Raw genomic sequence first — 13196 nt, 5'->3', positions numbered from 1 at the left:
CTTGTCTGAGTGCGCGCGCATAGTTGTCTCGTTCACAGCAAACAATCTGAGAACCCTTGCACTATAAGGCCAAAACTAAACTAGAAATACATTCATACAGCCTTATAGATGGTTGCTGCTATTTCGGCAAAAGAAACTACCCATGAAATCCAAAAACGTAGAGAATTATTTAGATGATTTGGGGTTTCGTTCTCCCTTTGTATTTCTCAATCCATATCAGGGAATAAGAGATCATAAATCACTAAGAAACTCACCGGTGGACGTGATGACCATCACAGCTATTGAAAGACCGAGGGCAGGCTATACAGGTTACAGCTGTCAGTCATTAATTTTTCATTTGGGCACGGGATAGGCCAATTCGTCGCGCACTGTGGCTCAGTCACTCACTCATAAACAGTTTTAAGACGTTTTGACATCTGCTTGAGTATCTGCTAATAATTTAGTTTAGTGATCTAATAATAAAAAATGCATGTGAGTTAATTAAAAAAAATTGTGATCAAGTACCTTAAGCAGGCGCTATAAAAGAATGTTTTAGAATGGTGTCATGGACAGTTTTCCAAAGGAAATAATTCACTGTGAATTGAAGACACTAGTCACACAAATAAGACACTGATTAGACAGACTATAAACCCCTGGCTGAAACCTTCTCACAAGCTTTGCTTCATCATATAGACCTATATTCACGAAAAATCTAAAATTAGCCTAATTAAGTCTATTTAACGAAATGTGCAACTTTTATGAAGATTTTTTTTGGTCGGAAAATACAATGACAAACATAAAATTCTGTAATTTTACTAAACCTCTTCAAACAACATTAATTGAAATAGAATGGCAATTTTGCAGCATCTCTTGTGAGTAATATACATTTGAAAAGTAAACAACTAGACCAGAAATGGCCTCTTTCTTTTCCTCGTTGATCTATATCTACGTAACGTCAAAAGAGTAAAAATACGTCCGGCTGTCGTGAGGAACAGACCAAAACGCCAGAGAGTTCTTTGTTTGTAACTCCCTGACAGTAATATACCGTTTAAAATATGTGTGATCAAGAAAGTTCACATTTTCCTTGATCAAAGTTATTTTACAATACGTAGAACAATAGTGTTAGGTGATAAATGCATACTACAATAACCCCCCACCCCACCGTGACCCCTTGCTTCATCCGGAATCACTTGGTGTTCTTATTTGTTGAATTTGCCTTTAGCTTTTCGTTAGGCCTAGATCTACCTGTTGATGTTCGGAGCGTCTCGTCTCCTCAAAGTAGCGCCTTGTACCTGTCACAGCGATGTAGCGCATTGCATCTCCTGAAGCAATCCAGACGTCCTCTATTGATCTCTGTGGTCAAACTCTTCTTAAGACAGAAATCCTATTCGACAGATGCTTTTCACCCATGAATAACAAGTTCTAGATGCTACACTTTCAGTCCCTGCCAAGTTAATGCCAAGTAAGTAGACCTAAAAAGCTCAGTATTTACCTCCTTGATTTAAACTTCTGAGAAGGCTTAAAGAATTCAAATTAAATGAAAAGTTAAATATTTTATTACAAATGTCAAAGAACTGCATCAGTAATAAATAATTTGCATTGGTTGCATTTACGTGTAAGTCTTTTGTGCCAAGTCTTTTTTTCCCCAAGTGAGTTGGAATTAATGTAAGTTGATATCAGAGATAAGCACTTTTAATACGACATGTTTACCAAAGGACTTCCTGGTAACCTTTACAAATGAGAGCTTTTGTGGGTCGGCACAGGTCATGCAGACACACTAAGTTAATGTTTTTAGATGTATTGTTTAACAAGCCTGTATTCATCGATGATGAAACAGTTTTAATGATGAAACTTGGAAATGTAACATAATGTCAATACAGAATTTAAGAACCAGCAACCTTATTCGACGTATCAAGCAAATACCAATACATAAACTAATTCATTCAAATGTGTATTACGGCTTATGTTAATTATTATTAATTATTATGTTAAACACAGCAGTTTAGGCAATGTAAAAAAAAACACCTGATGTGAGCAAAATAAAATGCAGTTATTATTTATCATTCTCGAGCAACAATCACTGTCATTCTCGATAACAGGAACAAAAACACGTCAAGCTACAATAGCAGGGCTTGTCCCATTTATATATGCTTGTTTCAGTCGTGTAATTTTTCAGTCACTTGACTCCCTGTCAAATGAAGGACGAGGAAGAGGCTTGTGTTAAACACAGCAGGTTGCATTTTGCATTATTATGCACTGTGTTCACTAAAATTCGCTTAAATGTGAACAAGTGAGTCGAATAATAATAAAACACAAATAAACAAAATGCAATCTTTATCGCTGTATTTAACCAAATGTTATGCAGTGTATTATTATGAAAGAATGAGTAATGAGTAGCTTAATTCATTTTTTAAAATTCAGCCCTCGAACTTCTGTTTAAAGTTCAGCACGTCTACAGTATGCTATATATATCCAAAGTACAGTGATAATATGGTGGAGGGGAAAATATTTAAAAAATAAAAAGTGGATAAAAAGTGTCCTAATCCACAAATCAATCATATACACAAGTTATAAGACTATTGAAATACTATAATTAGAATAAGTTAAAGTGAAAAAATGTCCCACCTATACACCCGAGTCTCATTTTTCTAACATCTCTTAAATGAATCATAATATAACATGAATGACTAAGGGGGGATGGACGAAGAGACTGAGCAAAATTCATGAATGGGTCTGCCCTTTCAGCAGTAGCTCAACTGAGGCGCTAATAATTCGCCTATGTTGACGATTTGCTCCAGTTTGAGTTGTTTTACTAGGCGCAGATCCGTGTTTCACTTTCTGCCTATTTAAAACCACTAATAGAAAACTCCTCGTAAATGCAAAGTGACAGATTGCCAGCCTTTATGAATTTTTGTTGGGTTGCCCCGGGTCGTTATGACAGCAGCCTCAATGGTTAGGCTATGTCGTGTCATTTTGCACCTGCAAGATTGACAAAACAACCCCACCTGATTAAATTATAACATGATGTAGCAAACAAAAATCTAATTTAACCACGTCGAATTCCTATGGTCTATTATTTATTTTTTTTGTAAATATTATCCTAAATCGATGTAGCCTACATATCGACATGCTTCTCTGAAGTTTTAAACTATTTTGCTTAGTCTATTGTTTATTTTAATTATTACAAATATTTTATTTGTTAATGAAAACGGTACAGATCATAAACATCATACACCTAACATAGCCTAATTGGGGTTAAAATGGCTCAAGTTAGTCTGACCATGCAAACTCTTTATGCAGACGATTTTCTAAAAATACATTCAAAGGGTTCATACAAAAAGAAATTAATTTCATACAGTCGTCATACTGTACATATTCTATATAATAATCATCACTATTACTTTATTATTTTGAGTAACTGATTATACTCCTTTAGTCCCTTTTAAACACAAAAATATCCCTAAATGTCAAAACAGTGGAACATGTGATTGTAGTGGTGGATTTTAGAGAAGTGCGTTGTATGTTTGTGGTTGTAGGCTACATTTAAATTTATCGAGGTGGGAACTGAGTTCGCTTATCACGTGCATAAGACGTTGATCCCGAATAAGGTCCAAAAATCAACATAATCACTTAACGCACAATAGAATGGATACAATGTAGCTATCTATTTATGAATATCCCCGTTACTCCGCTCGACCCCCCAAAATACAGTGCACGTCCTCACCACCCACACCACACACTATGGATTTGGGCCAAGCCAGAGCTCTAAGAGAAACCGGAAGAAAGAGGGCCTGCAGTTCCAGGCGTCCGGCTCCATTCACAAGGGAAACCTCCAATGGCTTCATTAGAAGTAACGAGTTGACACAAGGTAAATCTAACATTGAAGCGCCATTCACTTGGTTCGCAGAGAACCCTCATTAAATGTCACTAACAAGCCGTGCAAATGCAGTGATTGGACAGCTCCCGTATAACTCCGCAGACCTAGCAGGATGCCCACTTAATGAGACCACACAAAAAAGGGAGGGGGGGGGGGCGCCTCCCTGTTGAAAATGGCGCTCGCATATCGCCTCCCTCTTTAGGTACAAAGGTGTGCCTTTTGAAAAGGTACCGCCCAAGTGACAACTTTTGTACCTTTTTTTCTGAGAGTGTGGTTGGTAAATGCCTTTTTTAATCATTAGTGGTCAAAATGATATTATGATCTTTAGGATACACTGTCAGAAAATGCCACTGGGACAACCTTTTACCTTATTTACCCTAAAGGCGCATATTAGTACCTTAGCCTTACTCTGAAGGTACAACTATGAACCTTTTTGGGCCCAAAAAAAAGGGGGGGGGGGGGGGGGTGCATCTCTGTTGAAAATGGTGCTCGCATATCGCCTCCCTCCCCCAGCCAAAAAAAGAAAAAGTAACTTATCATTGAGGTTGCAGGGACTCATAACTAATAGCCTAACTAAAAATTATTTATACTATAGCAGATAGGCTAAATGATTTTAAAAATTAATGCTCAAATCAATCATATAGAGAATTTCAAAGAGTGAGTTCGATGATCAACATATAACAAAATTATAAAATGACCCAATTTCCTTTTACAAATATCACATATCAAACATTTGTCATTCTAAAAAAATTTTTCCCAAAAATATGGTATATTGGCTACCTACATAATTAGGTGTCACATCATATAGGCAGAAGTAATAAAACGAATCCATTGTGCTGCCTGCATTTAACAAGCCACGCGGATTCAAAATACAGCCGAGGTTAAGACCCTAAGAAGAGAATAGAAACGGGCATTTGCGCCCCGTCACGACGGCCCCACAACGCTGCAAGCTGCATTTGTCTCGCATGATTCACGGAGTGAGAGCAACGTCCCGGCAGAGGATGACAACTTCACAAGCGATAATCTGGGAATATGCATGGCTTTAATTGGTATTGAACGATGCTTTTTGTTTGTTCTACCGCCTTCGCCTTGTGAACTGCATCTTGGTGTCTTTTACGAAGCCCTAAACACTCTTAAAAACTTGACCAACTCTCTGGTGAGTCTCTCGGAACAATTAGCTATTTTAAAAATAAGTAATACGATTCAAATGATGAAAAGATGTCCACTCTTGTACAAACAACACAGACCTCATGGCCACATTTAAATCAAGTCCATTTTGGATGGAACTGTTGCGGTATAGCACCAGAAACATATCATAATAGCCTAATTTATAACTGGATGAAACCAGGGAAAACATAGCGGGAAAGACAGACAAGAAAGAGACGTGACATAAAAGGAAAAAAAAGAGTGAGCAATGAATCGAAATCGATGGAACCACGTCCAGTTTTACAACCCATTAGTTAGTTTAAGAAAAGAGAAAAAACTGAAAGACTCAAACCACACCGCTTCCGAGAAGATGTCTCTTGATAGAACTCTGTGTTTCTGCAGCCGTCACCTGAAGATCGATTTCCTGTTTGGCAATGTGTTATGACCTAAGTGAATGTGAAGAAAAAAAAACAGAATAAGTGTTTAAAATGAAATAAAACCTTTAACGAGAAGGCATTGTCCCGTGCCCTTTCCTCCTCAAACACTTGCAAGTCCCCGACTCACCACACAATGCACAAAATTATTCATGCATGTTAACCGCGTTGCCAACATTGGTAAGAGTATGGGATGACACATTTTCGTGTGATAAGAAGTGAGCGCAAGTTTGAATAGAAAGCTAAGAAATGGTTTGCTTACCTTCTCATACGACCGAGCTCTTCTCAATGATCTCTGGCATCCTGAGGACACTTAGCTTTATTTAAGTTATATGGCTCTCTCAGAGAGACAGTGAACGCCGAAATTACGTTAAGTTTCAAACCCCTGATGTCACTTCACTCAAAAATACTGAAAGTATTAAAGAAACACATATTTATTATGTTCTGCGAAATAATCCACTGTCTATTACATTCTTCTTTCATAGTCTTTGTCAGTAAATAAACAAAGACGGAGCTAAACGTTCATCGGTATTGAGGACCTTGCTCCCTGCTGATTTTGGCATAGAACAGAGCAATGAAAGCTAGGGGATAAACAGACGATTAAACCAGGTGAAAGAACTTATTTGGGGATGCTAATGACTTGCTTAACGAAAACAAAGGCTATGTTAAACAAAGTGAATTTAGACAACTTGGCAGGTTTTTTCTGTTTTAACGGCATTTCCACTATTGCAAGTACATCTTTGAACCGTGTCATGCAAACACTGATGTCTCCAAAATGTAGCCTAATGATTTTAATCATGTTAGAGAACAAGGCCTCTATATGACATAGGCTAATGAAGAGCTTTTCTAAATGTAAAACATCTTGGCCAAAAATACAGTCAACAATGAAATAACACAGGCTATTTCCAGTCCATAAATCTTTCCAAAGGGAACACTTCAAGTGCCTCTTGGAATTACTTCATTTAAGTTTCCTGTGACAGAAGAACAAACAGATTTGATCCTGGAGACACAACGTGACCCAATACATCAATTAGGATCTGTTCCCCGCCCCTCATTTTGCTAAGCATACACGAGCTTGCACTACGTTTGTGTAAAGGCTAATAATAAGTAACCGGAATAGGAAAGTTAAAACAAATAAATTGTATTATCCCATTTACATTCATAATTATTTGAAAAGATGGAATTAAATATCTGAAAGAGACATACACGTTCCGAATCCCTGAACACTTCTGGAATGCATTAAATTATTTCAGCATTAGATTAGAGAAAGTCTGGATGCTGCGTTTCATTACGCCTCTATCAATATGGTCATTATTCTTAATCGAGTAGACGCGTAGCCTACATTTTTAACACCAACTAAGCATTGTCTAAATATAATGAAGCACAAACTCTTTGATGCAGACCCAGACCAAGACGAAACCCATACCAACATGCCATTGGAAACCCAATCTCGTGACATATATATTATGTCCTTCATTCTCGGGAAACGGGCTTTCTAATTTTAACGACCTTAAGTAGCGCACAGAATAATAGCCTATAGTTGTAACGGAAAAAGAGAAAAGTTGAATTAAATAAAACCAAATATGCATCAACGATCACGTGCTTTTCTCAACATGCATGGGCAATGGGCCAGTGTTTGGTCTCTGAGTAGCATGAGTGGAGCAACAGAGATGCGCCGTCCACTAGTAGGCTAAACGGTTGTCACTGTGCGAGAATAGCAGTCATATCGTACCGAAATGCGATCGAAGTACAAAAACGATCCGGGAGTTTTCAGCGTCGGATATGCAAAGCGAACACACGATCCGTTGAAATATAAAATTCAGTACATGCTTTTACGGCTACTGTGTTCATGGGTTAAGCGAGCCGGCGCAACATCGTATCTTCTCCAGCTTCGTACAAGGCGCTAAAGAATGAAATACCTATCTGTGTACCCTGTCGTAGATTCCGTTTTAGCGCTTCATTTAAATTCCCATGTCCGTGACTGTCATCCCGAGACCCCACCCCTGCCTTCTCTCCCTACATATCTTCTTAACTTTAACGAGCCTCGTTAAGATCACAATAATATTCCACCCACTAATTGCTCATTCCATTCAACAAATAGGCGAGACTCTGCTTCGACTTCACGCGAGTCAAGGGAGGGAGGGTGCTGTTGAGATTGGAGTTCCCGATAACCCCCCGTGCGTGCAGCCGAAGTGGTGAAAGCCTCTACGTACTGGCTAATGATTGGCACGCTTGACAGTGATTGGCAGGGCTGCCATGACAACCCTACAACGACACCAAGAAGACCAATAGAAAAGCGAAACAAAATATTTCAATGCTACACTCACGGTGGATTTAGGGGGAGATATTATGAGGCTGGTGTCATTAGGCGATAGCTATTGAATCATTCAATTTGAATTCGTCGTTCTTTTTTCCTTCGCAAATTTGATTCTCTCTCAGGTCATTTCCATGGTTTTCAGATCGCCTTTAGAGCTTTATCCCTCTCATTTCTTCCTGCCAAACTTTGCTGATCGCCCTTTGGTCTTGGCGAGCAGTGCGCCCAGCACCAGGTCTCCCGAAGACTTGTCAATGTTTCAGCTACCGACCCTAAACTTCTCTCCGGAGCAAGTGGCGAGCGTCTGCGAGACGCTGGAGGAGACCGGGGACATCGAGCGGCTGGGTCGCTTCCTATGGTCGCTTCCAGTGGCACCGGGTGCTTGCGAGGCGATCAACAAGCATGAATCCATCCTACGTGCCCGGGCTGTTGTTGCCTTTCACACAGGCAATTTTCGCGATCTCTATCACATTCTGGAAAACCACAAGTTTACCAAGGACTCGCATGGTAAACTACAAGCGATGTGGCTCGAGGCTCACTATCAGGAGGCCGAGAAATTACGCGGGCGTCCCCTAGGACCGGTTGATAGACACCAAGAAGACCAATAGAAAAGCGAAACAAAATATTTCAATGCTACACTCACGGTGGATTTAGGGGGAGATATTATGAGGCTGGTGTCATTAGGCGATAGCTATTGAATCATTCAATTTGAATTCGTCGTTCTTTTTTCCTTCGCAAATTTGATTCTCTCTCAGGTCATTTCCATGGTTTTCAGATCGCCTTTAGAGCTTTATCCCTCTCATTTCTTCCTGCCAAACTTTGCTGATCGCCCTTTGGTCTTGGCGAGCAGTGCGCCCAGCACCAGGTCTCCCGAAGACTTGTCAATGTTTCAGCTACCGACCCTAAACTTCTCTCCGGAGCAAGTGGCGAGCGTCTGCGAGACGCTGGAGGAGACCGGGGACATCGAGCGGCTGGGTCGCTTCCTATGGTCGCTTCCAGTGGCACCGGGTGCTTGCGAGGCGATCAACAAGCATGAATCCATCCTACGTGCCCGGGCTGTTGTTGCCTTTCACACAGGCAATTTTCGCGATCTCTATCACATTCTGGAAAACCACAAGTTTACCAAGGACTCGCATGGTAAACTACAAGCGATGTGGCTCGAGGCTCACTATCAGGAGGCCGAGAAATTACGCGGGCGTCCCCTAGGACCGGTTGATAAGTACAGGGTGCGAAAGAAGTTTCCCCTGCCTAGAACCATCTGGGACGGTGAGCAGAAGACGCATTGTTTCAAAGAGCGGACGCGAGGTCTGTTACGGGAGTGGTACCTTCAGGACCCCTACCCAAACCCCAGCAAGAAAAGAGAACTGGCTCAAGCCACTGGACTCACTCCTACACAGGTCGGAAATTGGTTTAAAAACCGGAGACAACGAGACAGGGCAGCAGCAGCAAAAAACAGGTCAGTCACGTTAGGCATGTTTAACTTTCCTTGGAAATTTGCGTTTTAAGTGTTTAATCATTATTGTATTATTTTATAAATGAAAAGTTGTGAAATATGTGAACACGAGTTAGGAAGTACTGCAGTAAAAACAGAATCAAATGTTAGAGACGAGGGAGGGAGAACGACGACATTTTATTTGTCATGTGTAAGATGTTTTGAAAGCCTCAACCAGAATATAAAAGCAAGTAGATCAAACATACCTGTATCAATTTTATTAACATGTGAAAAAAATTATGCAAAGGAAAAGATTCCCATGATTCATCGATGAAACCTGAAATAGCAAAAACAACATGTAATCAAATGTGTATATTCTTCACAGCAAAGCTATTGTATGACAAAAATGTAGCATTTTTGTCGTTTTTGACATAAGTATTTAAATCTTAATTTAACAGTTGTTCCCATGTTTAGATACTAGCAATAACAATACAAATATGGATAGGCTACGTCTAAAAATAGCATTAATAGCATTTCTCTGTTGCTATATTTGGAAAAGTAAAATCTATCCAAATCGTCTATATTCAAAGTAATTATAGAGAGTTTATCACAAACATTCTTAGACAGTTACTTTTGCAACATGACATTGTAAATACAAATAGTTGTAAACCTATTCTGCGGACACTCATGCATTGAGAAATATAGGCTACAAATTAATGTTTGGTATATCTGACATCTTGCCAATTATTAGGCTTTGTTTCACTCCCAGTGCACTTCGTAATTATATTACAGATAACATGGCGTAAATTAGTTAGAGTGAGAGTTGTTTCTGGTGATTTAGTCAAATTATTTTTCCTCCTAAACGCTAAATATTACTGTGGGTCTAGGGAATGAGAAAGCAGCAGAAACGAAGCACACACTTTGACTGGTGTAAATGATTTATATTATTTAAGGGATAAATCTACAAATTGGACTCGACTGGATGATTACAAATCGTTAAACAGAACTATGACGTTCTGGTCATGCAGCATACTAAAACTGACATCTTTAACTAATCACACCTAATTTGAACATATAAACATACAAATGAATACAATAACTAATTCTATCAATACTAGATATCATGAGAAGTTAATCGAAATTCGAGGATAAATATGATCATATTTTGGTATAGACATAGGCTAATCCTGTAGCGGCCATGCTTTATGTAATCGTTTTCCACAAAAACAACAGCTGTAGTATTTATTTGACCATGTAAGCAAATGTTGATTTTCATCTCTCTGTCTTAGGTATTTTTATCTATATCGTTTTAAAGAACTATATTAATATAGCCTAGCATAATAATTAGCTGCGTGAAAATGGAGGCGCGTTTTTCAGTGAAAATGGCCTAAGTCTTTTATATCTAACGGCATACCATTCTCTCACTTTTCTGCTATAGGCTCCAGCATCAAGCAATAGGGCAGAATGGCATGCGGTCCCTTTCAGAATCCGGCGGCACCCCACGCAGTTCGGCGGAGTCGCCATCAACTGCAGCTAGTCCAACGACCAGTGTCTCGAGTATGACAGAGCGAGTCGACACGGGCACATCAATTCTTTCAGTAACATCAAGTGACTCGGAATGCGACGTATGATACGCAAAAGAGAAATATATACAGGAAAAAGGACCTGAATAAACTTGATTAATTATCGGGGAAGATGAAAAAGGACCAATTGATATTACTATTATAAAAAGAAAAACATAAAAGCACGTCTTTTTTCAAGCGCTTTCAATGGACCCCACACCTTTCCCCACCCCATCACTTGCATGATTATATATATCTAAATATATATATTTTTTTCTTTTTTGTATATGGGGAAATGCCCCACGTTTATGTCTACCAGGACCACCGTGAAGAGGGAATTACCAGGAACCGGTGTCCATCGCCTTTTTTTCTGTTTTAGTCCGAGTGACGACGAGCAGCCAAGATGCAATCCTCTTTTCCTTTTTGTTCATCAGACAATCATTTGAGTCGTAAGCACCTTTTTACTACACTTCTGTCACTGCCTGTGTGGGGTACTGGTCAAACTGGAAATGAATCGTTATGACTGTATCAGATTTTTATTTTTATTTCGAGATTTTATATTGAATTATGTATATCTTAAATAATGCGACCATTCTCCCAGTCTGTAATATATGTGTAGAAATAAGTCTGTAAATAATATTGCTATACCCATTCTCTTTTCTATCCCTGTTCACTTTTCTTGGCTTGGTGTCCCTACATAAACTATTCGTCAAAACGTAAACGTGCTCTAGGCGTTTTGTTTCTCTGTTTTATGCCATGAAAAGAACGCTAGGGACCATGAATTATCAGTCGAGATTAATGCAAAAGACAAAATATTGGATATCATCATCGACTGACCAAGTCTATTTCATGTTTCCAGTCCAGCGCTTATAATTCAATGTTACTTTCTTGCGTGTTTCTGTTAATGTATACGTTTCTAAACTGAAAATACAGTATTCAATTTTGTTATAAAACTGCATTATGTGTGTCATTTCCACAAAACATTTTCTAATTTCTATACAACAACATTCTAGTAGTTTTCTCTCCAATTTACGGAGAGCATGAAATAAGTTGATCAGCAGTGTAACATATGCAACACAATTCTTCAACAAACACAATTTGTAGTAGGCCTACAGAAAGGTTTTTAAACATAAAATTCGCGGTGATGGCGAACATTCGTCTTTTTTTGTATTTTTGTTAATAGCCAGTGGCTACAATGCAAAAATTAAGTGAAGGCGCCATTAAATTCACTAATCATGGAGGACTCCTCCCCTGGCCCAGTGTCCCATTGTAGTCAACGAAACGGCGTTTCTTTCAAAATTGAGCTATGCAAGGAGAAAGCTCCCTCTGGGCGAGCAGTCCTAACTCGCATACACAAACAGAAAACCGTACCAAGCACTTCCTTTGGAAGTTTAGTTAGTTTGCTCCAGAATTTTTTTCAGCGCACTTTAACAAACACAAACAGTTTGTTGACGTAAAATATAGGCTACTATGGGTACATTTTATAGAGGATAGTCATGCACTAAACAATATAACGTTGTAAATCTACATATCCTAACTTCGTGCGTCTCCTATTTGGCACACTTCTAATTTAGCAGCCACAAATAGAGGAACAGCTTGTAGATGTGACAAATAACCTAATCAGCTTGTTTAATTTGTCGATGTAATGAATATTATTAAAGATGAGTTTAGATATTTGTAACAAGAAAACTAATTGTTTTTTAATTAGTTAAGACGTCCTTGTTTTATAAATTGATTTGTTTAGCCTATATACCTATTACGTTTGCCCCTTATCGTCGCTCTCTATTCCTCCCATTCATGTGTGTCGGTTTCACGACAGATAACATAAAGACTAGACGAAACTTTCAGCTCACAACCGGCAATGCTAAATAATGCTGCGTTTATTATTTCACTCATGTTCATAATTATGTAGGGCGCATTGTTTATGCCTTGTACGTCCTCTCAAGTCTAAATCTGCGCGACAGTAGGAAATACCCATTGATCCTAATGACACTTGATTACACAAACGCTCTTAAATAAAGAATCCTTTGATTTGCATTCATTTAGTTGATCGCGAGAGACTACTTTTGACCTCTGCAGTGGTTCATCTGCAGTGGACGGACAGACTATCACTGGCTAGAGCTCTCAAATCACTTCACAGTGATCTTTATCATTCAGACTACATTAATTTATTGGCAGATATTCGTCTCAAATATGTTTAGTATTGATAAATTGGTTATGAGAACAACAGTTTTCTTTTAAACTGTAATATCAATACTGCCATTTGAGAATAAGATAAACAGGTGGTAAACAGCGCGTTTGTCATTTGTGTGTGATGGAGGAAATTAATTTACGAGAATCACTTCTTGCATTAAACTGACTTTTATATTTCATATAGCTATCATAAGATATTGATAAATAATAATAATAATAATAATAAAAGATAAAAAAGTAATTTGCCAGCAACGTATCT

General features: G+C 38.7%; 1 protein-coding gene across 2 annotated transcripts; it reads left to right on the top strand.

Annotated features, from left to right (window-relative positions):
- The first annotated feature begins 7601 nt into the window (after positions 1-7601).
- Positions 7602-11681, top strand: LOC107602501 (homeobox protein SIX3-like). Of its 2 annotated transcripts, XM_016295014.1 has the most exons (3): positions 7602-8326; positions 8957-9206; positions 10621-11681. In XM_016295014.1, the coding sequence occupies exons 1-3, from the start codon at positions 7885-7887 to the stop codon at positions 10811-10813; spliced, it is 885 nt and encodes a 294-aa protein (XP_016150500.1). In that variant the 5' UTR covers positions 7602-7884; the 3' UTR covers positions 10814-11681. The 2 variants fall into 2 exon arrangements, with proteins under 2 accessions (XP_016150500.1, XP_016150499.1); XM_016295013.1 differs by lacking the exon at positions 7602-8326 and having other exon boundaries at positions 8385-9206.
- Positions 11682-13196: the final 1515 nt, after the last annotated feature.

Source organism: Sinocyclocheilus grahami, unplaced genomic scaffold (genome assembly GCF_001515645.1).
Source record: "Sinocyclocheilus grahami isolate Dianchi unplaced genomic scaffold, SAMN03320097.WGS_v1.1 scaffold328.1, whole genome shotgun sequence".
Classification (NCBI taxonomy): Eukaryota; Metazoa; Chordata; class Actinopteri; order Cypriniformes; family Cyprinidae; genus Sinocyclocheilus; species Sinocyclocheilus grahami.
Note: the sequence above shows the minus strand (reverse complement) of the source record. Positions and strands in the feature narration are given on the sequence as shown.

What these genes read in the sequence shown, in the direction of transcription:
- LOC107602501 (XM_016295014.1), top strand. Translation starts at nt 7,885, where the DNA reads ATGGTTTTCAGATCGCCTTTAGAGCTTTATCCCTCTCATTTCTTCCTG. An exon ending in ATTACGCGGGCGTCCCCTAG is followed by an intron (nt 8,327 to 8,956) that starts GACCGGTTGATA and finishes GGCGTCCCCTAG; the next exon opens with GACCGGTTGATAAGTACAGG. An exon ending in GCAGCAGCAGCAAAAAACAG is followed by an intron (nt 9,207 to 10,620) that starts GTCAGTCACGTT and finishes TTTCTGCTATAG; the next exon opens with GCTCCAGCATCAAGCAATAG.